This window comes from Pinus tabuliformis, chromosome 7, assembly GCF_031772625.1.
Source record: "Pinus tabuliformis cultivar Carrire ecotype Pingquan chromosome 7, CPIR1, whole genome shotgun sequence".
Classification (NCBI taxonomy): domain Eukaryota; kingdom Viridiplantae; phylum Streptophyta; class Pinopsida; order Pinales; family Pinaceae; genus Pinus; species Pinus tabuliformis.
This window is the reverse complement of record NC_142293.1, coordinates 206,783,384-206,809,034: the sequence shown is the minus strand read 5'-3', so window position 1 is coordinate 206,809,034 and position 25,651 is coordinate 206,783,384. Positions and strand designations below refer to the sequence as shown.

At 35.9% G+C, this 25,651-nt stretch overlaps 1 protein-coding gene and 1 pseudogene across 1 annotated transcript; both read right to left on the bottom strand.

Annotated features, from left to right (window-relative positions):
- Nucleotides 1–3,021: 3,021 nt before the first annotated feature.
- LOC149246585 (protein PIN-LIKES 7-like) lies at nucleotides 3,022–20,437 on the bottom strand (annotated as a pseudogene).
- LOC149246584 (uncharacterized) lies at nucleotides 19,438–21,433 on the bottom strand. Its single transcript, XM_089455716.1, has 2 exons — nucleotides 20,150–21,433; nucleotides 19,438–20,053 (listed from the first exon to the last, which is right to left on the bottom strand). The coding sequence occupies exon 1, from the start codon at nucleotides 21,383–21,385 to the stop codon at nucleotides 20,522–20,524; it is 864 nt and encodes a 287-aa protein (XP_089311842.1). The 5' UTR covers nucleotides 21,386–21,433; the 3' UTR covers nucleotides 19,438–20,053; nucleotides 20,150–20,521.
- Nucleotides 21,434–25,651: the final 4,218 nt, after the last annotated feature.

Genomic DNA, 25,651 nt, shown 5'->3' with positions numbered 1-25,651 from the left:
GATGATGTAGCAATATGACATAAACCTTGTGAAATATTCGGAAAACATGCTCTTCTTGAGTGTCATGGTTAGGACCATTAACCAACTAAAATTTCCAGATGAATGTGGATTAAATGAAGATAGTGACAAACTTAGTTATGCTTTATTGGTACAAAAAAATATGGTTAGATGATGGATCCACAACACTTAATTCGTCTATTGTAAGATTGCCCTTCAAGGTTGTGACCATATGATGTGATAAAATTGATAAGCACCCATGTGATACATAGTGTGTGAATAGTATGTTTATGTTAGCGTTAGTCTTGCCGAAACACATTTTGAAGAGCTTAGAATATTCATTTTTTCTACTTTTTTTGGTTTTTATAAATCACTTCAGCAGGCAAAGCTAAATTGCAATTGTCATAAAATGAAAACTAAAACCCAAACATTGTATGCATCTCACATATCCAATTTAGCATTAAGCATTACAACTATCTGAAAAATATAGTCAATCAAATGAAAATCCAATCAGACAAATCTTTAGACAATTTGTCTCCTCCTTACATTGGCTTTACGAATATATATATATTATTTATATATTATATATATATATATATATATTTTAATATAATTTCAGTAGCTTATCCAATTTAACAATAGGGATTAAGGAGTACAACTATCTCAAAAAATATAGTAACCAAATGGAAACTCCAATAGGGATAAAATTTTTCGAACTTTTCAGTTTTATATGTTTAAATCTCTCCATTTGAGAGTGATCCATGAAAATGGAATGTTAATGTAAAAGAAAGTCTAAACCCAAACATTTTGAAGAGCTTAGAATATTCATTTTTCTACTTTGTTTAGTCTCTATAAATCACTTTAGCAAGCAAAGCTAAATTGCAACTTGTCATAAAATGAAAACTAAAACCCAAACATTGTATGCAACTCGCATATCCAATTTAGCATTAAGCATTACAACTATCTGAAAAATATAGTCAATAAAATGAAAACTCGAATACAAACTCCAATACAGAGAAACTTCTTTAGACATTTGGTCTCCTCCTTACATTGGCTTTAGGATTTTGTTTTTGTTTTTTTTTGTTTTCAGTAGCTTGTCCAATTTAACAATAGGGATTAAGGAGTACAACTATCTAAAAAAATATAGTCAACCAAATGGAAACTCCAATAGGGATAAAATTTTTCGAACTTTTCAGTTTTATATGTTTCAAATCTCTCCATTTGAGAGAGATCCATGAAAATGGAATGTTAATGTAAAAAGAAAGCTAAAACCCAAACATTTTGAAGAGCTTAGAATATTCATTTTTCTACTTTGTTTAGTTTTTATAAATCACATTAGCAAGCAAAGCTAAATTGCAACTTGTCATAAAATGAAAACTAAAACCCAAACATTGTATGCAACTCGCATATCCAATTTAACATTAGGCATTAAGCAGTACAACTATCTGAAAAATATAGTCAATAAAATGAAAACTCGAATACAAACTCCAATACAGAGAAACTTCTTTAGACATTTGGTCTCCTCCTTACATTGGCTTTAGGATTTTGTTTTTGTTTTTGCTTTTCTTGTTTTTTTTTTTGTTTTTAATTTCAATAGTTTATCCAATTTAACAATAGGGATTAAGGAGTACAACTATCTAAAAATATATATTGTCAACCAAATGGAAACTCCAATAGGGATAAACTTTTTTGGACTTTTCAATTTTATATGTTTCAACTCTCTCCATTTGAGATCCATGAAAATGGAATGTTAATATTAAAATGAAAACTAAAACTTAAACATTTTGAAGAGCTTAGAATATTTATCTTTCTACTTCGTTTGGTTTTTATAAATAACTTTAGCAAACAAAGCTAAATTGCAACTTGTCGTAAAATGAAAACTAAAACCCAAACATTGTATGCAACTCGCATATCCAATTTAACATTATGCATTAAGCAATACAACTATCTGAAAAATATAGGCAATCAAATGAAAATTCCAATACAAACAAACTTCTTTAGACTTTTGGTCTCCTCCTTACATTCGCTTTAAGATTTCGTTAATTTTTTTTTTTTTTTTTTTTTAGCTTATCCAATTTGACAATAGGGATTAAGTATTACAACTATCTAAAAAAATATAGTCAACCAAATGGCTTATCCAATTTAACATTAGGGATTAAGGATTACAACTATCTAAAAAAAATATAGTCAACCAAATGGAAACTCCAACAGGGACAAACTTTTTTGGACTTTTCAGTTTTATATGTTTCAACTCGAGAGCTTAGAATATTCATTTTCTTACTTTGTTTGGTTTTTATAAATCACTTTAGGATGCAAAGCTAAATTGCAACTTGTCGTAAAATGGAAACTAAAACCCAAACATTTTGAAGAGCTTAGAATATTCTTTTTTCTACTTTGTTTGGTTTTTATAAATCACTTTAGCAAGCAAAGCTAAATTGCAACTTGTCGTAAAATGAAAACTAAAACCCAAACATTGTATGCAACTCCCATATCCAATTTAACATTAGGCATTAAGCAATACAACTATTTGAAAAATATAGTCAATCAAATGAAAACTCCAATATAGACAAACTTTGTCTCCTCCTTACATTGGCTTTAGGATTTTGTTATTTTTCGTAATTTCAGTACAACTATCTGAAAAATATAGTCAATCGAAAGAAAACTCCAATACAAACTCCAATACAGACAAACTTATTTAGACTTTCGGTAAGAATATATAATGATTTCCAGAGAACTATTGAAAACTCCAATACAAACTCCAATACAGACAAACTTATTTAGACTTTTGGTAAGAATATATAATGATTTCGAGAGAACTATTGAACCATCCCAAGTGGGAAGAAGATGAATGATATTCTTGAACCATCCCAAGTGGGAAGAAGATGAATGATATTCTTAAAAGGGAATTTCCACAATGCATTATATAAATATAAATAATGAATTGAACCAAAGAACACTAATCAGTGTTCAATATTCATTGAATGATGCATCCAATGAGCTTTACAAAATGAACTTAGAATTTTTTTATGGAAACAATATCCACATGTAGACTGTTGACAAGAAGATGATGGAAATAGCTGCCAGCAGATAATTCCATAAGAAAAGCACAGAGCACTCTTGTTCCCCCACATTGAATAATTGTGACATTGTTCCTGCATTAACACAAATTCACCTCCTCTTAGCCAGAAAGAACTCATATGCTTAAAGACCAGAAAATTAGAAATATGTATTGACCAAACTAGAATTATTTGCATGAGATAAGTTGCTTGATTTTGGTGTAACCTGATAGTTCTTAATTTCTATAATTTTTAGTCTTTGATCAAATAATAAAACAACAATGACTAGTTGCTTGATTTTGGTGTAACCTGATAGTTCTTAATTTCTATAATTTTCCATCTTTGATCAAATAATAAAACAACAATGACTAGAACATGTCCCATTGTTGGGACTTCCTAAAATTAACAAAAAAAATTGAGCTGTCAAAGTAACTATTAGGATAGTTGAAATGAAAATATGATGATGAATTGGAAAAATCATGTGATTGAAATTGGATGTACAGTTGAGATATGTGAACCATGCTACTCACCAATATTCATAGCTGGTGGGACTGCGTATTGGATCATCATAACAAAGTGATACAATGGATCTTCTGGTAATAACCCAAGATCGGATGCTCCTTTAGCTACGAATATTCCAATCAATGGAAGTAATACGAGCTTCACACAGATAACCAGTACAATAATCACAGGTCTTAGCTTTGAAGAGCTTAAACCTGTAAAGATAGCCATGCATTGGATTATACATCATTTAGCAATGAAAAGGAAAAGGAAATATATTACCGTTCATCATAATGCATTATTACGATCAACAAAATCAAAAGCTTTCACATCCAGCCTAAACAACAACGCTACATTCTGACTATAAATATTTTCAAGACAAATATAGAGTACATTTGACTAAATTTCCTCCCAATACAAAGGTGATGCCTGGGATGGTTCCATCTCTACACCAAAGATAGACAATCAGAAATTCAGTTGTGTAAATGCTTGATTCTAGCATTTCATATTGGTTCCCAACAACCAAATATCAATCAATTCTGAAATGGTCAGAAACAAATATACTTTACGAAAAAGCTGAGAAAAAGGAAAGTAAGCTGATTCAAGAACTAAACGCTTATGTTTTTCAACGATACATTCAACCATGACCTATCGGAGGTAGCAACTATAATGTTCACTTATTATTATAAAATAAAATTCAACATTACACAAGATGTACTAAAGATTGATCATAGAGATGCATACCCCAGTAAAGAAATGGAGTCTTGGATTACTCGAAGAGGAGAAGATACACTAACAAGTAAATCCTTTGCTTGTTTGCTTGTGCGAATGCTCCAAGGATAAATCCTGCAACCTGCAATAACCAATAGAATATCAGACTAGAACACAAAAACATGAATCAATTTTTACTTGAAACATATATATCTAGATTCCCAAACAAACTTATTTAGACTTTTGGTCTCCTCATATCAGACTAGAACACAAATACATGAATCAACTTTTATTTGAAACATATATATCTAAATTACCAAACAAACTTATTTAGACTTTTGGTCTCCTCCTTACATTGGCTTTAGGATTTTTGTTTGTTTTTAGTAGCGTATCCAATTTAACAATAGGGATAAGGAGTATAACTATCTAAAAATAAATATAGTCAACCAAATGGAAACTCCAAACTTTTTTTTGGACTTTTCAGTTTTATATGTTTCAACTCTCTCCATTTGAAATCCATGAAAATGGAATGTTAATATAAAATGAAAACTAAAACCAAACATTGTAACTTCACTATGAGTAATCTCATTATTTCTCTAAACTTCATCTTAATCTCATTATATCGCTAAACTTCATCTTAAGTAGTATAAAAATGTTGCCATGACGTAAACCATCTCCCATATATAAATTTTTGAAATACAATGAACACTAAGTTTCTTTCGTTCTTCTGACAGTCTATCAAAATATTTCTCGGACCCCTCAACCAATATCCACCAATGCTCAGCAGAACCATGCAATCGATCCTTCCATATAAATTCTAGAAATATTACCAGTTCAACCTGTGACACAGTTCGTGTGATTGGACTTCTATTTGCTGACAAATGAATAAATGGAAAGCTTTTCAGACGTGACTTAATCATTTTCCCCCAGGAAAATAGTTGATCAAAGCACCAATTTCCCCATTTTCTAGAGACGATTTAACCGAGGATATCTCTGGAGAGAGATCCTTCTACAATTGATGAGGCCAAACCTGCCGATCCACAAATTTGAAAAATCCTAATAAAAGAGCAGTCATTGTACACCACTAATCATCTGTCCTGTCATATCGGGCGTCCATTCGTAAGGAATTCCAACAAAATTAAGGCATGCCTCAATTTGCTGTATTACTAGAAGTCTATTGGAACTATAAGTAAGCTATAAGCTATGAGCTATGCGGCAGATAAGGAAATTTATTTTTCTGCAGATAAGTTGTCGCACTGAGAAGTTATCGGGCATATAAGCGCGATTCTCCCTGTGCCTCATGAGGATTCGCCTCTGTTACCAATTTCGGCACAGGCGAGGAAGTCGGGGTCTCCTTTCATCAGTATATAAATCTTTCATCATTATCTATATCGCCATTGTTGGAACAGGCGTTCGGGATCACATATTAGCGCACGATGCTACTGGTCTGGACCGAGAGGAAGCGCTTCATCCCTGCTAAAGCATGCAAGCACCTTACAGTCCGCTCTGGGCCGATCTAGGAAAATATGTACCGTCGGATCACGAAAATTTGGGCCATTGGATCTCGGCCAATCTGCACCGTTGGATCTGGAAAATATGGGCCGTCCAATCTTGCCAAATCTGGGCCGTCCAATGTTAGGCGATATGGGCCGTCAGATCTAGAAAATCTGAGCCGCAGATCTAGGGCGTTCAATATGCACAGATCTGGGCCGTTAGATCTTGCATATCTAGGCCGTCCAATATACACAGATCTGGGCCGTTGGATCTAAAAACTGTGTGCCATCCGATTTGGCCGATCTGGACCATCGGATTTTGGCAGATCTGGACCGTCCAATATCATCAAATTTGGGTTGTCAGATCTTGGTAGATCAAGGCCATCAGATATTGGTCGATCTGGTCCGCCCAATATCAGGTGGTATGGGTCGTCGGATCCAAAAAATCTGAGCCGTAGATCTTTCAGATCTAGACTGTTCAATATGCACAGATCTAGGCCATCAAATCTTACAGATCTAGGTCGTCGAATCTACACAGATCTGGACCGTCAAATGTCGATAGATCTGAGTCGTCCGAATGAGTAGATCTGCACTGTTGGATCTAAAAACTGTGTGCCATCTGATTTGGCTGATCTGGGCCATTCGATTTTGGCAGATCTGGACCGTCCAATATCGTCAAATATGGGCCGTCAGATTTGGAAAATATGAGCCGTCAGATCTGGGTTGATTTGGGCCGTTAATCTATGCATATCTGGACCGTCAAATATCGACAGATTTGATCCATCGGCTTAGGAAGATCTGGGCTGTCAGATAATAGTAGATCTGGACCCTCGGATCTCGGGCAATATGGACCATCAGATCTTCAAAATCTGGCCGCTTATCTCAGGCATATAAGCAGTGTTTCCTTTCAGTGGAGAAGTTATCAGAGTAAAAGTAGATTATCACCGATAGGTTATCCAATAAATATTATATGTTATCACGATAGGCTATCCAATACAGATCGGATGTCAGCGATAGGTTATCCAATACAAATAGGCTATCATCGATAGCTTATCTAATACCGATAGGATATCAAATACCGATACGGTATCAGCAATAGGCTATCAAAAACTGATATGGTATCAATATAATCTGAAAGGGTATCAATAAGGCTATCAAATACCGATAGGGTATCAGCATAATTTGATAGGGTCTCGATGATAGGATATCAAATATCGATAGGGTATCAGCATAATCTGATAGGGTATCAACGATAGGCTATCAACATAATCTGATAGGGTCTCAACGATAGGCTATCAAATACCGATAGGGTATCAAATACCTATAAGGTATCAAATACCAATAGCGTATCAGCATTATTCGATAGGGTATCAACGATAGGCTATCAAATACATATAGCGTATCAACATTATCCAATAGGGTATCAACGATATGCTATCAAATATCGATAGGGTATCAGCATTACCCAATAGGGTATCAACAATAGGCTATCAAATACTGATAGCGTATCAGCATTACCCAATAGGGTATCAACAATAGGCTATCAAATACCGATAGCGTATCAGCATTATCCAATAGGGTATCAAATACCCCGATAGATTATCATCATAATCCGATAAGCTATCAACAATAAATTATCACCATAATCCGATAAGATATCAACAATAAATTATCACCGCAATCCGATAATCTATCATATAATCAATATGCTGTCAGAGATAAGCTATCATATAATCGATAGCTATCAGAGATAAACTATCAAATACCGATAAGCTATCACATAATCGATAAGCTCTCATAGATAAACTATCAAATATCGATAAGCTATCACATAATCGATAGGCTTTCAGAGATAAACTATCAAATACTGATAAGTTATCCCATAATCTGATAGGATATCATCAATAGGCTATCAAATCCCGATAGGATATCATCAATAGGCTATCAAATCCTGATAAGGTATAAGAATATCAAATAGCTCGATAACCTATCAACTACAGATAGAGTATCATCATAAACTATCAAATACAGACAGGGTATCGGCGATAGATTATATAATAAGCTATCAAATACAGAGAGGGTATCAATGATAGGTTATGAATGATGGGTTCAACTTAGCCGCTAAATAATTTATTCGCCAAAATGACCAAACTTCCATCGGGCGCCGAAATGACCAAACTTCCATAGGGAACAAGTTGCATATACATTTCCGCCTTTGCATTTGTAATTTATTCTGGGTGTGGCTATCAGTGGGGAGTTATCTCATTCGAGTTCCTTTTCTTCTGCAAAATGCCATGAAGCTCTGGAAACCCTAGCTCTGACCAATCTTAGCTCAGATTTTTCCCTACCTTTGTGAAGCCCTTGCTCTGTGATGATGATCCCAAACCCAGTAATGGTGAATCATTTGTTCCAAGCGGTGATCCCTAGTTCTGTTGGCATGTTGGTGCCAGAGTTTTTTGGATTTTGGCTTCTGGGTTTTTGGCGGATGCAGGCTTGTGAGAATCCTACCTCAAATCCGCTACCAGTTTGTGAGAAGTCTAGCTCAGTCTTTTGGCATGGAGAGCTTCGTCGAAAACCAAAGTGATGGCTGCTGAAAACCCTAGCTCTGAGTTTCCCTTCCTCTGTGAAACCCTTGCTCTGTGATGGTACTCACTGGACGTTTTCCCTTTACAGGGGTAATCCCTTCTCCACTTATGTAATCTCAGGTTATAACCAAATCATGCTTCCATGACCAACACATATGCTATGTTCAACGCATAATTTTTGGCATTTTGTTGAAAATATCCTACAAACTACAATTCTTTCTATGTAGTTAGCTTCCAAAAACACATGATCTCCAGGTTTGAGCTGAAATTCTACACATATGCCCATCTACTTGAGGTGGCCTTAATGCCTACCTATACATGACAATGAGGTGGTATTTAATATATAAATACCTGTCAAATGATATCATCCCGTTCTTCTGAGTTTTCTTCTTTGCATTTAATGGTTTTTCGAGCTATTTTTAGGTACATTGTCGTTCCAACTAATTTGTTATATCCGGATTTCGAGACATTCTTGGAGCGCCTTTTAATTGAAGTACATTTTTTTATTTTATTTTTTTGCAGTTAAAAGAGGTTTGCAAGCTATGGAATTTGATCCCTTTGGGTGCTTGTCGCCCATGGAAATGCGTTGGGGTGGGGCGGGGCGGGGTGAGGCGGGCCAGGTCGAGTGGTGTGTGGGCACTCAAGCACATGGGCCATGCCAGAAAAGCTGTTGTGACTGCCCATGTGTCCTCTGCATGTTCATGCAGCCGTTTTTCGAGCACTTCCTCATGCCTTTGTTTGGGGCATGCACCCATGGAAACCCCAAATATCTTTCGGGCGGGTTGGTGCCCATGGAAAAACGTTCAGGTGGGTTTGGTCATGTCACTTGTGGGCACCCGAGCACACGAGGTTGTCCTAGAAATGCTAAGTTGTGACCACCTATGTACCTTGTGCTCATTCGTGCAACGCGTTTGTCGAGCGCTCCCTTGTGCCTTCATTCGAGTTGGGCGCCCATGGAAACCCCAAATATCTTTTAGCGGGTTGAGTCGTGTCATGTATGGGTGCCCATGGAAACATATTCAGGCGGGTCCGGTCGTGTCACTTGTGGGCGTCAGAGCACATGTGGTCGTGCCAAAAATACTAAGTTGTGACCGCTCGTGTGACTTGTGCTTGTTCGTTCAGCCCGTTGTTGGGCACTCCCTCATGCAGTAAGGGCTGTGCATAATACTATGAAGTATAGCTTGGTATGCTTACAAGCTTGAAACCACTACAAATGTTAATATTGAATTCTAGCATATATATATATCTATATATTGTCGTCCCCAAGCCATCGTCCACTGAAAAATTTGGGGGCGCGCTCTAGCCGTTCTGGGGATGTGTCCTACATAACCATCGCTCCCCCATCCCCAAAACCAATGCAACATAATTTTTAACAGTCTTTCAAAACCCATTTTGTGGATTGTTGAGAAATTAGTTCCAAAGCTTAGGGCTTCTGTGACACTCTAGTCATGTGGTTCCACACTTGTGGAGAGACCGGATTCTGCATTCTTCGGGGATGGTTGTCTTTTTCAGGAATAATTCCAAGACTCAAGGGGTCACGGTGAGAGCGCAAAGACAATACAAAATCACTAGAAAAGAAAAATCATTGCGGCTCGCATGGAGAAAACTACTCTTACATTGGGGGTCGACATGGATTTGGATCATATGGAGGCCTCTCTAGAAAGGCCTTGGTTGGTAAGTTTATCTCCTTACAGACCAACTCATGATTTGGGTTACATGGTCCTCAAAACCCTTACTTGGTTACACCTTATGTGTGTGTCTCCTTGTCAACAATTGGAAACACTTCCACTTTCTAGAAAAGAATCACTTGGCACTGATTTTACACAAAAACTGGGTGATTAGCAGTGGGAACTTATGGTTAAAGAGGTGGCACGTGGATCTTGACCCCTTCACTAAGAAACCTAAAACCCAAAACCTATGGGTAAACTTGTGGCTTTTCCTTTGTAGTTCCAGAAGAGGAAGATTATTATCAAGGTGGCTAATGTGATTGGCAAATTCATTTTCTTTGACAACTTGGTCTTGGTAAGGTTTGAAAAGCGGATTCTTCGAGTTTTAGTGGAGTGTGTTGTCACATTTGATCTGCCAAGGGAGATTGAAATTACACATGGGAAGACATTTCGTCAGCGTTTGGACTATTGGAGAGTCTTGTTCAGATGTATTGTATGTTGTCTTAAGGCTTCTTGCCCTAATTTTTGAAGTCAAAATCAGGCGGTCAAACTCTATGGTGGACCTTCCTCCATTATTCATGATTCTTCTGGTCTCGAATACACATTTTTTTTGTCGAGTTTCACGATGGAAATGTTCTAGCAAAGTCAAAGGAGGGAGTACTGGGAAATATTCAAGGGAATCTTACTTTTGAAGATTTGGCTAGCACAAAGGATTAATCTCATGGGTCTCATCCTGTTGTTGGAGGTGTGGATGATTCAGGGCCCCCCTGTGAGCAGTGGAGCTTTCCTATAGTTTCAGTGCTCTAATGTTGAAGGTTCTTATTTTCTTCCATACGTTTATCAATGAAATTATTTTCATCCTAGGCTTGGTGATATGAAAGGGGTTGATCATAGTGATTGCTTGAAGGATGATCATTCATTTTGGGAAGAAATCACAAGCATGTTGTCAAATCTTCTTTCCTCTGAGGAGCTATTATTGGTAGAAAAGTTTGAAATGGGTACTTCACATTTTTCTTCTTGTACTTCTACTGCTTCTTACATTGTTAATAACATAGAATTTTTTAATCTTAGCAATCATAATAACTTATATCATGATCATATCCCTCCTTTGCCTAACTTGGTGGTGGCACCTAAGACCTATCCAAAATTCTTTGGTCTTGAAAATTTTGTTAACATTGTGCTAAGGAAGTCAGATGTTTCATTGTCCTCTCTTTGCACCAATAGTTTCACTAATTCTTCCTCTGGTTTGCCTTTTCGGAACTCTGACTTGATTGGTGACCTTCTTGTTCATTTGGGGTATGCTTCTACTCCCTCATACTCATCCTCCCCTAGTGTTAGCACATAGTTCTCTTCAAACCTGCTTGGCTTCCTCAATCTCCTTCCTTTAAAGAAAATTTAAACCTCATTCCTCTCCATGTTCACTCAAATCTAGAGCCTAAATAGACGAAGGGTCAGAATTTGAACTCTTCCTTTAGCCATGTGACCATTAGGTAGAAAAAACATAACAGGAAAGCCTTGGCCTAGGAGGGTGCTATCAAAGGAGGTTTGTATTCCGAAAATATGTCTTTCTCTGAGGAACAAAGGGCGCTTAGAGCTAAGATGCCCTCTCAGGAAGGTCCCCTGTGATAGTGATGTTGATCAATATTAGGGGAGAGGGGGATAAAGTAAGAAAAACTCCCTCAAAAGAACTCTAGATCATAAGATGTCTATTGTCATTATTCAGGAAACAATGGTGGTAGGGGGCAAAGCTTGTGATTATTTCCTTTTAACTTTGTCTAGATTGAAAGGCTTGTGTTATTAATATTGTGGATTTATCAGGGGATCTGTTGACTACATGGAATCCTAATGTTGTTGATCTTAAGTCTTACTTTTCATGGGCTAGTATCATCTTGGAAGGCTCCCTAGAAGCATTGAACACCCCCATAAAGCTACTTAACTTTATGGACCTTGTGATAATAGGCGAAATTTTTTGAACGAGTTGCAAGAAAGTGGTTTTATACTTGATTAGCCCATCATTTTTGTTGGGGACCTCACTTTCACCATCTCGACTTCTAAAATTTGGGGAGCTAGGGCCTAGGTTGACCCCTTAGCTCCTTATTTCTCTCCACTGGTTCAAGATTCTAACCTTGTTGATATCAGACCTTCCCCTATGGGACTGGCCTAGACAACTGGTGGGGTGGATGAGAGTGGGATAGCTAAAAGATTGGTAATATTCCTTTTGGTTGATTCCCTCTTGAAAAGTCTTGGTAGGTTCTAATCTTGGACCTGTCCGGCTAACATTTCTGATCACTCCCCAATCTTCCTCCAATTGGACTTTGATACTTATAAGATACATTATCCTTTCAAATTCAATCCCACGTGGATGGAGGATGTGTCTTTTGTTTCCCTAATGAGAAAGAGTCAACAAGAGCTTTCAAACAAAGCTTTCGATGCAGCCATGTAAAGTTGGGTGTATAATATGAAATTTTTAAAACTTAGGGTGAAGGAATGGGATAAGCTTAAAAAACAAGATCAGAAAGCAAATCTTATACATAATGAATCTGAATTTGATAGAATTTTTCAGGCTTATGTGAATACAATTTTTCCTGAAGAGGTTACCTCTGCAATTTGGAAGAGAAAAATATCCCAGATCTTAAAATCGGAAGAAGAGGAATGAAGGATGAAAAGAATAGCTATTTGGATAAAGGTGAGGATGGAAATATATAAAAAAAAAATTCCACTAGTTTGCAAACTATAGAATAAATCACAACTCTATCAGGGAGATTAAGGATGAGAAGGGGATAATTAGAAGCTCCCAAAAAGATTTAGAGAAGGAAGCAAAGGAGCATTTCATGGATATTTTTACAAATCTTGGTATTAATAATATTTCTGCCCAATTGAAAGTACTTCAAAATTTTCTAAAGTTCTTTTCAGAGGATGATTCCGCTAGACTTGGCAAATATGTAACTTTGGAAGAAGTCAAGGGGTGTTAAAGTAGTTTGCAAGATAAAAGTCACGAACCAAATGGGTGGACAGTAGAGCTATACCTAGCTTTCTTTGATCTGATGGGGAATGAGATTTTAAATGTGGTGGAGGAAGCTAGAAGGAAAGGATCTATTAAAGGTGTTATTAATGCCACATTTATTACTCTAATTCCAAAAGTTCAAAACCTGAGAATTTTAATGACTTCAGGCATTTCATTGTGTAACTTAATATATAAGATTATTGCAAATATCTTATACATTCATCTTAGAGAAAAACTTGCTAAGATGATTTCTTTGAAACTATTTAGTTTCTTTCCAAATAGGAAAATCCACGATGTTAATGGAGTTTCTCAAGAAACGCTCTACTCTATTAAATTAAAGAAAAAGAAAAAACAGTAACAAAAAAATAAAACAAAACAATGCACACATTTTGAAAATGGATCTGGTAAAAGCATATGATAAAGTCAATTGGACTCTTTTAAATTGATTCTCTTCAAACTAGCCTTAATATGGAAGTGACCAACTAGAACATGGGGTGTGTAACCTCGACCAATTTCGTAGTGGTGATTAATGGCTCCCATTTCAACTTTTGTCGTAGCACTAGGGGGCTGAGACAAGGTTGTCCCCTTTCTCCTCTACTTTTTTTGTTAATAGTTGAAGGTTTAAGCACAATGATCCTTCAAGCCAAATGTGTTGGGAATTTAAAAGGGGTCAAAGTGACTAGATCAATGCAAATAACTCATATTTTTTTCTTTTTTCTTTTTTTATTTTTATTTTTTATGATATCTTAATTTTCGGAAATGGATCTTCTGTTGAATGGGAATGTTATGCCAAAATTATCTCTCTCTTTTGTCAAGCCTCCAGTATGGAGGTTAGCCTACAAAAATCTACTTTTTTTTTCAAAACAGAGCCCAGGATGACAATCTCAATCTCATAAAGTCCATACTAACTTTTGAAGTGGAGCTTCTTTCCAAAGGTCTTAAATGCCTGGGATTTTTCTTGAAACCAAATTGTCACTTAAAGGAGGATTGGACTTGGCTCCTTAAAAAGGTTGATCATAGAATTATAACTAGTGTTTCATGTGGCTCTCTCTTGGGGGAAGGGTGATACTTGTAAAGTTTTTCCTTGAAAGTAACCTTGTTTATTGGATGGCACTTTCAAAAATCCATAAATTTATCGTTAATAGATTAGGACATAAAATGTGTAGTATTTTGTGGACTAGAAAAAAGGAGAAAGGAGTTAGGTGGGAATCCCTTTCTCTACCTAAATTCTTTGGAGGTTGGGGATTTAAGAATACATTTACGTTTGGAACTTCCCTATCTATGAAGACTCTATGGAGAGTAATAAATGGCTCTAGTCATCAACAGGTGCTTAGCTTGAGTGGTAGGGAGTGGTTTGCGATCCCATCCACCCGGGTTCATGTCCTTGGAGACATGGCCCGTCATAGTAAGGTTGGAAGGATGCGCGTCCCATTGGAGTCTGGGATCTAGCTCCAGTTCTAGTGGTCTCTGAACGTCTTGGTCCTAGGTCGAACTATGAGTTTCTGATATATGTGGCTTGCGGGCTATTGCATATATCTGAGGCGGTTGCAAGTTCCCTATCAAAATTTTAGGTTGAAAAATAAATGGCTTCAATATGTGGTAGCAAATTATAAAGGTTGTATTTAAAGAAGAAATTTGTCACTACATGGTTTAGATCATCCTTTTCTATTTTATCCCAGAAAGGCTCTATCAACTGGAAAGACCTCATGGACTCCTTTTTGGGGCTATCCTCTTGGATTTCCTGGAAGATAGGAAATGGGAATAAACCTTAATGGTATAAACCTTCTATAAAACCGTCAATGGATGTATTGAGTGGGCCTAATGGTTAAAAACATTGCTTCCTTGCAAGAGGTCATAGGTTCAAATCTAGAGGGTTGTAGAGTATGTTCACTTTTGTAGAATTTAACAGTCAAACCGTTGCGCAAAGGCAGGTCCCTTGTCCCATAAACAAGGGGGTCTCACACACCAATTCGTTGTCTGGCTTGGCTGTGACCTTAAAAATAGATTATTATTGTCATTATTGATGAAATAAAAGCTTTTGACAATTTCTTTTGTAATTACTATGTAAAATTGCTTAATGGGTATTCATTTAGGCTTGTTGGATTTGTTTTAAATTCTTAACAAGTTTGTTGTTCGAAATTTGCAACCATGGGAAAGAGTTTGTACATGGCTCTCTATATGGTGCTTATGGTTCAAAAAATGATTTCCATGGCCAAAAACTCCTCAAGCTCCATGTTAATCTTCACGATTACTCCCAAAAGCTACAATTCAAATCTTTATTTTTAGTTTTGAGCTTACAACAATGTTATCTTCTTGAAACTTGGCATGTGCACTACAAGAGGATATTTTGTTCATTGTAGTACGCCCCACCCCCAAGCCCAAGACATAGCTCAATGATTGAGTTGCAGAGGAACTTTTCCTCCACATAATTTCTTGCCATTTTTCCTTGTGTGAGCGAGAAGAACCTAAAGGAAAACATATCACTCACTCATATTTGTATTCATCACTTTTTTCATGGCTGCTAATTTGGCTTACTAGTGGATGTTGAAAATGGTATAAGCTTCAGTTAAAACCAATATCAAGGTCATCCTTATACATACACGTTGATAACCTCTCTTGGGGAGACCATCCCAATCTTAAGTGATGTATAAATACAACTCTCTTGTAATTGATCATCTTGTCATCAATAATCATTAATAAATGGTTTTGCTTAAAGGTTTTGTAATTGATCATCTTGTGAAGGGTGGTTTGGTTCACTCTTTATTTAGGTTTGCACCCTTCATAGTTGATATATCCTCTCATGTTTCTCTAGTGCTAGTTTGTTTTTCTCTTTATTGTGGAGTTTGGGTTTGTGTTGGTTTTGTTCATTTCTCACACTCTTTCTTGTGAATCTTGACAATATCATTATATGGGATAAAAAATAATCTAAAAATATTTAAAAACATTTCTTTGATATGTATATATTACTTGCAATTTAAGTCACTAAATTCCATTGATCAAATTTGAAATTTGACACATTTGAAGAGAAGCTATGTAAATTTGGTAAAATTTGGTCAATCAATTCACATCAAAATAGTTGTTGTTTAATAAACAAATTTAAGTATGCTTGTTAATTGTTGTGGAAGGAGATGTTATGGAATGTGCCTTCTATTTGCATGAGAGTCCAATTTGTGAATTCAGTAGCAATATGTCCCCCTTTATTTTCCTATATAGTGTCATGACTCTAGAGATGTCGTCATAACCCAAGGTCCCAGAAATCCTCCCGCCATGTGGCACCAACGCGGTTCTTCCCAATGGATTGCCTAGAGTGGGCATACTAGACTTGGACCATGCCTTCGCTCATTTATTAGCTGAAATTTAACTTAACCAATCTTTTACTTATGATCAATTGCAAAAATTCACCACATGCAAGAGACAATGTAAAATGGGAATTATCCATCCTAATACTCAAATCATAAGTTTAATAATAAACTTTGTTACAAAAACCAACCCAACTTTGTCGATCCCAAAATTTTATCTCTTTGAGAAAACCCAAAATTTGGGGCTCGTGTTCCAACAAAAAACATAATCTTAGTGGCCTAGAACAAACCAACAAAACCCCAGCCTTTGGCCCACGCACCTCTACCTCATAGATAGGGCACAACCTTCACCTCACGCTCTTTGTCATGTCAACTCTACGAGGAGTTCACCACGCGCTCAGCCTGAACGATTTGTGGTTTGTGTGCTTTGAGCTATCCATTGATTTATTCCCCCCACTCTGAATATATACATGTGATGCATGTGCCCATCAATTGTTGCATTGGTTGGGTGGAATGGACCAACACACGCCCATTCATTTTGTGTCCATGTCAAATTATAACTAATCAAGATTACATATCTCTTGCACGCCACGCGCGTTTAACAAATGTCTTGTCTGCGCTTCATTCCAACTCAATCTAACCATCTCGCTCACGTGTTGTACATTGGAAACCCCAAATTTGGTTGCGGCCACCGCAACATCACTCTTATTGACCTGTGCACATTGTCGTGCAACTAACCAATGGATGTAGCATGAGATGATCCATTACTTGTTGATATGGGCACGGTAGTGTCGTGCAATTGTGCTCATCACATCGCAACTCAGCATGGCATCCAAATCATGGATTGAGCACCTCGAACGTCCATTTTGACTAGTGGAGTATCATGCGATATCACATATTCCTTAGGTGTGTATCGAGCATGGGCTCTAGGGACCTTACATATAGTCTTCTAATGATGTAACAATTGAAATCATGCCCTACATCATGGTGTTGATGCCCAACCACCTAGAAAACAATTAATCTACCATCCAACTAAAATATCAATTATTAATGCATTAAGATTGCCAATTGTTAATACATTTAATTTTAAGCATTGTTACTACTAATCTTATTAGTGTTATCTATGAGAATTAACTACATATGTATGATATTAAAATAAATTTATATATTACCTTGTAAATTGAAAATAAACTTAAGGATATATAATTCATCATTTATATAAATAATAATAATATATTTAAAAGATACATAAATTAAATAATTTATCTAAAAACTTATATAAATACTTAAAAACTTGATATCATATTTAATATATTTATTATATAGTTTTAATTGTTTAATTTAATGATGAATATTACCTATTTTCATTATTCGATGAACAAGAACATGAATTAGGGGACTATCCCTAAGCTCTTAGTGTTCAAAATAGTTACTATTCAATTGTCAAGTTTAATGATTTGTAATCCACAGAAACTATGCCAATGACAAATATATATTGATATATAACAAAAAAAACAACAAACCTCTATGCAACGATTAAATTTGATGGGTGTTTACATATTCTTCTTTATCACATCATCATTGATGTGCATTTAAAATTGAAGATTTACAAATAGCCATATATATACTTTTCGTTAGAGGGCCCTTTTTAACACTGCAACATGTTTGATGTGCACTTAAACTGTCAAATCAAAAGGCAAACTGAAAATTTAAGTGTATAAATATCTGTTTATTACATTTACTATGCATTTCAATTCAATGAAACTTGTATTTGTAAATACATGTGTATGGATGAATGATATCATTTTAATAAATTTCAACAATCAGTCATGTCAAAGCAAAGTAGGTGTGTGAAAGGCAAAAGTCTAAAATTTTCATATTCAAATGAAAAAGTCTAAAATTTCTCTTGAATTTGAGGATCATTTTTACTCATAATTAAAACATGACAATTTTTACTAGGGAAACAGTACAAATGTACCATATTCCACACCATGTTGATTCACATAATGGCCATGAGAATGTGAGTCCTCACACAATTAATAATTCATTTGATTTATTGGGCCCTGAGTTTACTCCTTTTGACTGTTACATTTTTCTATTCACCTTGTTATGTTTTTTAAAATATAAATACACAAAATGTCGTGAATGCGGATGGTATCCATGAACTACAAATAATGATTGCGACTTGAGATAGCTACCATTGAGGGGAGAAAATATTGGGAATTCTACCTACTGCTAGGGTGTGATTCTTGAATGGCGAATTTAATATGAATGTGAACTGCAGCTTTAAGCACTTTTCCTCTTCCCATAAATTGTACCTATCTTGATATCATTGCATGCTTCCTGCTCAACGTTTGGTTGTTCATAAACAATGATTGTATTTATGAGGGAATGAAGCATAAAAAGAAGTTGGAATGATGTCTAGGTTGTTAAATCTAAGGTAATCTGTTAAGTTTTGTCCAAGTTCAAATATATTCAAAATTATATGATGTTATTTTAAATGAAAATTCATAATAATTCTATATTATGAATGGGCTACCTTTATATTCACAACAAAAGTTTCTCTTATATTCATAACAAAAAGTACATAATACATCATTATATTTAAATGAGAGGTAAAAATAAATATCCTGAAAAGGGCAGTTTAAAAGAAAAACAAACACTTAGGATGCCCAAGAAATTTATACCCTTCCTATATGTCTTAATCCTCAAGATATTCATGCATATGCATGAACATTATGATGACTAACTGGATCACATGGCTTAAAATGGAAACATGTGTCCTTAGGAGTGCCCAACAAATTTATACTCTTCCTATATGTCTTAATCCTCAAGATATTCATCCATATGCATGATCATTATGATGACTAACTGGATCACATGGCTTAAAATGGAAACATGTGTCCTTGTAATGGATATCAGACTTAGCTTTTCAGCGAATTCGAGTTGAGCGCTACAATAAATATATGAGATTGCTTATTGCTCAAGAAAAATGGAACAAAACAACTTCTTGTACTAAGAAGATTTGCACGACTGTACACAGAATCATGACAAAAAAGTGGCCAGTTGATGAAAGTGTTTCTTTACAAGCTTTTACATCCACAGCTAGCTGCGAAATTAACGACAACGTTCAGTTCCTAAAATACACTCTAAAATACAATGCTCCAGAAATACACCTAGAGAAAACGTCTTGGACCATATGCCAGAGACATGCTCACTAGTTCAAGGACGTGATCCTTGAACATATCACAAAAATGCTTTGTCCAATCCCTAACAGAAGCAAACAAAATAAGTTCAGCCATCACTGGAAGAACTAAAACTAGTGAAGCATGGAAAACAAACTTACGAATCCATGAGGGTGTCAAACTGCTCCAACTAGAGTTTGAAGTCGGGCCATTCAGAAAACAAAATAAATGTGATGTAAAACAATTGGCAAAGGCGTGCAGAATACAAAGCAGTTCCCAATGTACGAGCCAATGAAATCCACTTCCTCCCAGGCTATCCACAAAGAATTTGCTTGCCCAACCACATAAGCCTCCTAGTAAAACCAAGATAATCGTTGCTGGCTTAGCCTGACTAGAGCTTGTGACTGTGTGGTGGAATAATAAATAGACGATCACTGAAACAAAACCAACACCTGCTAGCATACGAGATATTACCATAATTTCACATGCAATAGTTCGGAATCTTCCTGTTACAGTGTCCATTGGGTTGGAAAACCACGAAGACTTTTGTGATTCCTACACACAATTGGAACAAAATAGCAATCACAGAAATGTAAAGAATAATATACAACTTATCTTGAGACTTGATATTATACACATCAACTAAATTACCTTGGTGGCTTGGCATGATGTGATCACTTCTGAAAGGAGTGAGCGTGAATATCTTGAAACACCGTAGGCTAAAGCAAGGAGCACGAGTATCATCCCCGTCGCCAATTCATCTGCACATTGTCTGCTAAGCTCAACATATGCCCTCTTTTGTTTTTCATCTACGAATGCACTCTCTTTAAACAATGCTTTTGAATGGTTAAACCTTAATTTGTTCCTAGCCAACATATTCGACTCTGAATTAATATGAAGTTGTTCCTCTTCAAGTTTTAATTGCTTCAATTTTTGCATGAGCTCGAGTGATTTTAATTGGTTGCTTCTTTCATGTTCCCTCACAGACTTATCAAATACATTAAGAACATTTTGCCGAAATTGTCAATCGGAAATGTCCATCCTATCTGAGAATACAGACAACATAGCTGGTTTAGGTAAAGAGCCAGAAAAATTCCTCAGTTGTCTATCAGAGATTTCCTCACATTGTGGATGTCCATGTAACACAACCTTCTGACAATCCTCTAGAATCCTTGATGTTTCTTTATTCCCATGTATTTCCGCTCTGACATTAGACACACTATTCTCTCCAGAAGCCTCTGCTGTAGCTGTAGTCTTTTCAGTCAATACAGAAAAGGAATTATCCATTAAAAACTTTGGACATTGTGCAGCCTGCACTTCCACATCTTTAATAGCCGAGTTACTTCTTTCAGTTTCCCCAAAACCAGCACCACAACTATGGACATTTACTTCGGACTTCACATGATCAAAATTACTCTGCTGCACATTACCAGCAAGAGTTACTTGCGAGGTTGCTCTCTCACTACCTACAACTTTATAGTTATCTTCAGAGGCTTGGCCCTTGCAATTTTCGGTTCCCTCTGAAAACTTGCTACCAACCCGAGATTCAGCTTTCATGAAGCTCTGCTGCTTCGAAAAGTCTTGCTGTAAATTGGGTAATCCATTTTCATCTCCAGTCTTCCATGCATACTCACATGCAGTATCGAGATTGCATACTTTTTCTTGCATTTTCCCCTTTTCATCTGACTGCAGTTGGCATTGTTTCTTACTTCGTTTTTTCCTCCGTGTTGTTTTACACTCTACGGCCATGTTGTGACTATTGACATCTGTTACAAAACCACGTAATGAACTATCAGCCATCTGCCCAAATGGGTGTGCATTCCACTTTCCTTCAGAATCACATGATAGCTTATCATCATCATAGATTGCTTGCTTCACTAGCCGCATTGTGTTGAAGGTGCTTCTGAATGATGCTTTAAAGTCATTTGCAAACTGTCTGCTTTTAGTATTTAAGATCTGAACAAGCAAAACATCACCTAAGTTCCATCCACAACATTTCTGCTTCCATCTATAATAGTTTAAGGAGTAAAACATGAAACCTATATGATTCCTTTCCTGGAAAATAAAACTGACCTGGGACAACGATTCCTTTATTGCCAATCCCATGAGCTGCAATATATATATATATATATATATATATCAAATGATGGATTAACACAAAGCAATCCAACAGAGCAGTTTAGAGTCTAGACCAAACAAGAAAAGGATTTTTACAGGAGTAAAATGCAGAAAAACTAAATGCAAGAACTGTATGGCATGCTAAATATTCACGAGAGTCATAACCTGAATGGATAGACTTACAGGGATAACTAAAATACAGAGAATATTATAATTGAAAATGTTTAATTCTATAATTATTAATATATTATGCCATATCTTAGCTTGATTATTAATAAGTATTTGTGGTATTTTACCAACAATACAGTTTTCCATTGCTAATGTTATGATATTTTATCGTATGTATTAAATTATGTTAGGGTGGATGGATATTGACAAACAATATTAACTTATCAACCAATGTGTATATTTATGAAAGGATATATGATAAATTTTTGTAAACTAACAAAAACTGAAGTATAATTGAAACATTCATTGAGCATATAATACATTAAACCATTTTAAACATATAAATTAAAAATTGATGCTAAAAAATGTAAGACAACCAACATTACATCAAAACATGTGCATGATTTTATACTAGCTCAGAATTGAAGTGTAACTTCATAGCTAAAACAAATGAAATAAAATATTTATTAATGTACAGTAATAAACACTGAACGGTTAATAGGACTGTAGAAACAATACATTGCTTAAAAAAACAAAGGAATGCTTCATGAAAATCCATCATAAATCGTAAAAGAAACAGAAAAAGAAAGAGCTTCTAGCTTCAGTAGGTTCTTTAAAATCATGCAAGAATATCAATGCCTGGTAGATTCCTCTAATTTCTAGAGAAATCAGATGTTTGAAACAAGACTCACCCTTGGGAGCTCATCTGCTGAAATGAACTTCCCCTTTTGATTACTGCTTTCCAAACCTGAAAATAGGATCATGATTCATAATTTAATTATGAGAACAATAGCACCAAAACCTGTCTGGTTTGGTTGCTCAGTAACTTATGAGTCAAAAGCAACAAAGAAAATTCCCCATTTCACTTCAGAAGTAAAACATCAGATATATTTCATATTGCAGAAAAGATTGTAAAAAAGCTTCACAAATAAGTTCAAAACTAAGGAAGCCACACTCCATTCCTATGATTCATTAAATCTAGATAAGAAAATTTTGTCCAGAACAAATACGAATGCCTCTCCTGGGGCTGTATGATTCCCCACCTTTCATTAACTCCAAGGGTTGGTTGTGAAGCCTATTTCTTCAGGCCTAAAGTTTTACTTGCCTCTCTCCCACATAAGGAATGTAGCAACATTAAAAAACAAAAGTTGGGAAGAACCATTTGGGGAGACCCGAGTAGAGGACAGGGCAAAGAGCGCTACAAGGATAATGCACATGAGAAGTTGGGAGACAAATAATAGGAATAGATGACCCACCTTTGGGGGTCAGATCCAAATGAGTAATGTAACACTTTCAGATATTCACATAAGGGATACGATCTCTTCCACATATTTATTTTTTTCTTCCATTTTTAGAAGTAATGTTGCAACGAGATTTAAGTTGTTTTATCCCATAGGCGAGTTGAACTCATGGACACCTTAATAAAATCCCATTCTAATCTATTATACTACATTGCATTCCCTCCATTAGAGTACCAAGTAGAGAGCATAACCATTTCAAGCACATTGTTGAATGACCAGGCTAATGACTTCATCTAACATGTGTATATCCAAAGTTTTTTTGAAAGAAGTAGCCTAGTAGGGGATTAGTTTGTTGAAAATGGAATCAAATAATCTAAACAATAGATCAATTCATCAAGCCAAGCACCAATTTACTGCTACCCCCAAAATGGTGCTCCCAAGAAAATCCTGTTTCTTCTCTTTAGAGGAGATTAACTCCTTAGGCCTCTCTATACATAAAGAGTGTTGGTTCTCCGAAGCTTCTTAACTCCTTTATTCCATTAAAACTTATATTGAGCATTTCCCTCACTTCAAGGACATCGTGGACACTGCTCATCACCTCTTCCCTCTAAAAGAAGAGATCAACAAGGTGGTCAACGTAGTGAATACTAATCACATGGAAGTCCCCTTCTCGAGCTCTTTCTCCAAAAATGGTATTCTATTATGGGCAATTTTTACTATTGTAGAATGGTCTCATTATGTGCCCTAACTACATTCGATGTCATTGGCCACATAGCCTTGAGATTCAACTTGGTCAATTGTGTGTTGATTCGCGTTGCTTAAATTTGAGTCAGATCACCCAAAGTTAGAATCAATTGAAACCAACCAAGGATCTAACCAGGACTCCAATATGACCAGTCAAAAAACTAGGATGAAGAATTGATTGACTAAAAAGTACAAAAAAATATGCAAATTTTAATTAAAAAATGTAAATACAAACCCTTAGCCACCAAATAAGAAAAGTTTGCTCATGTATATAGTATATAAGGGCAAATATAGCTAAATGGCAATGACAATGATTCATATCTAGAAACAAAATTCAAAAACATCAAAGTTGTTGAGCACACACTTATACTAAGAGGGGGGGATCAGTATAAGACAATTTTTTCACTTATTCAAACATTCATCAACCATAAGAAAACAATCACTTATGAGATCTATTAATATATAACATGGAACATAAGATTTATGTGGAAACCCTTTCAACAGAAAACAATAAAACTTATCTTTATAATTCTCTGCAGGCACCAACCTACTCTTATAGATCTTCGTAGGCACAAGAAACACCAATCCCCACCACCGCAAATATTCATAGGCACAAACCTACTAGAGACACCGATCCCCACCACTAAACACCAACTTAGCAAGAGATACCAATCTCTTTGTTTGAGCAACAACCCTCAATTACAACTCTTCTTTAGTGCATATAACTTCTTCAAAAGATGATAGCATTCACACTACCTTCACCAAGCCTGCTTGCTACTTCTACCTTCACTAGGTTTGCTTGTTGCTTTTGCCTTAACCAAGTCTACTCACTACTTCTGCCTTCACCGGGTTTGACCAAAATTTGAATCTCTAAATGAAATTTATGGTAACTCTCCCAAAGATTGTTTTGACCTCTACTCGAGAACTTGTACATGTCATGTATCCAATTGCGCAAATATGATTTTGAAATTTTTACCTAACATACTATAATGTCCCCAATTAGTAATTTTGCTAAGGGAAATTCTCAATTTTGCAATTTTGGCGAATAATAAATATTTTTAGATAATTTAAATTAGGAGAAATAAGTTGTGGAGGTATTAAATAAATTTTGGAGAAAAGGCATTGGTTGGGACTTAGGAAAAGAAGAAAAATTAAAGTGAAGGTAAGCCGTGGAAATTACCAAGAATGGAAATTGAACCATGGGAAGAATCAAACCATGGTATCAAAGCATAGTGCGAGAGAAATTGAACCATGGTATGAGGAAGGGAAAGCAACAATAAAAGGAAGGCTAGAGCCTCATTTTGGGGATTCTATTTTGGCATTTCATTTCTAATTTTGGAGTTTGTTTGAGCTACTTAGCCAAGTCAACTAGTGTTGTTTAGCACAAGGAATTACCAAACGGAAACTGCACCTCTACCTTCGGTGAACTTCGAGTCTCACCCTAGGAGAGAATTTGGGAGTTTATTACAGAATATTCACTTAGAAATTCATTATTTCTGGACACAAAAGACAAACTCCAGAGGTTATTTGGAGCATAATCTTTCTATTGCAGGTTTCAAGTATTTGCAGGAGATTTTCTACTGGTTAGAGGAGTTTAGGACCATTTTTCAGAGATGTTCCTGTATCTTTTAACTGGGCTGAATTTTCTCTTATAGAGCATGTGCAAGGGTTGGAGAACAAAGTTTTTTGTTGGTGTTTGGTGTTGATATTTGCTGGGGGTTTTTAGTTGGGAGTGATAGCTATTTTTTTAAGGATATTTGTGCACAATTTCTCAGCGATTTGCAAGAGAGTTTATCATTTCTCAATAGTTTCTCTTTGGTTGGGTGCAAAACTGTGTAGTTGAGAGATTTGCTCTATTTTGGGCATTTGGGAGCAACTGGAA

Coding starts and splice junctions, on each gene's coding strand:
- LOC149246584 (XM_089455716.1), bottom strand. CDS start 21,385: ATGCGGCTAGTGAAGCAAGCAATCTATGATGATGATAAGCTATCATGT.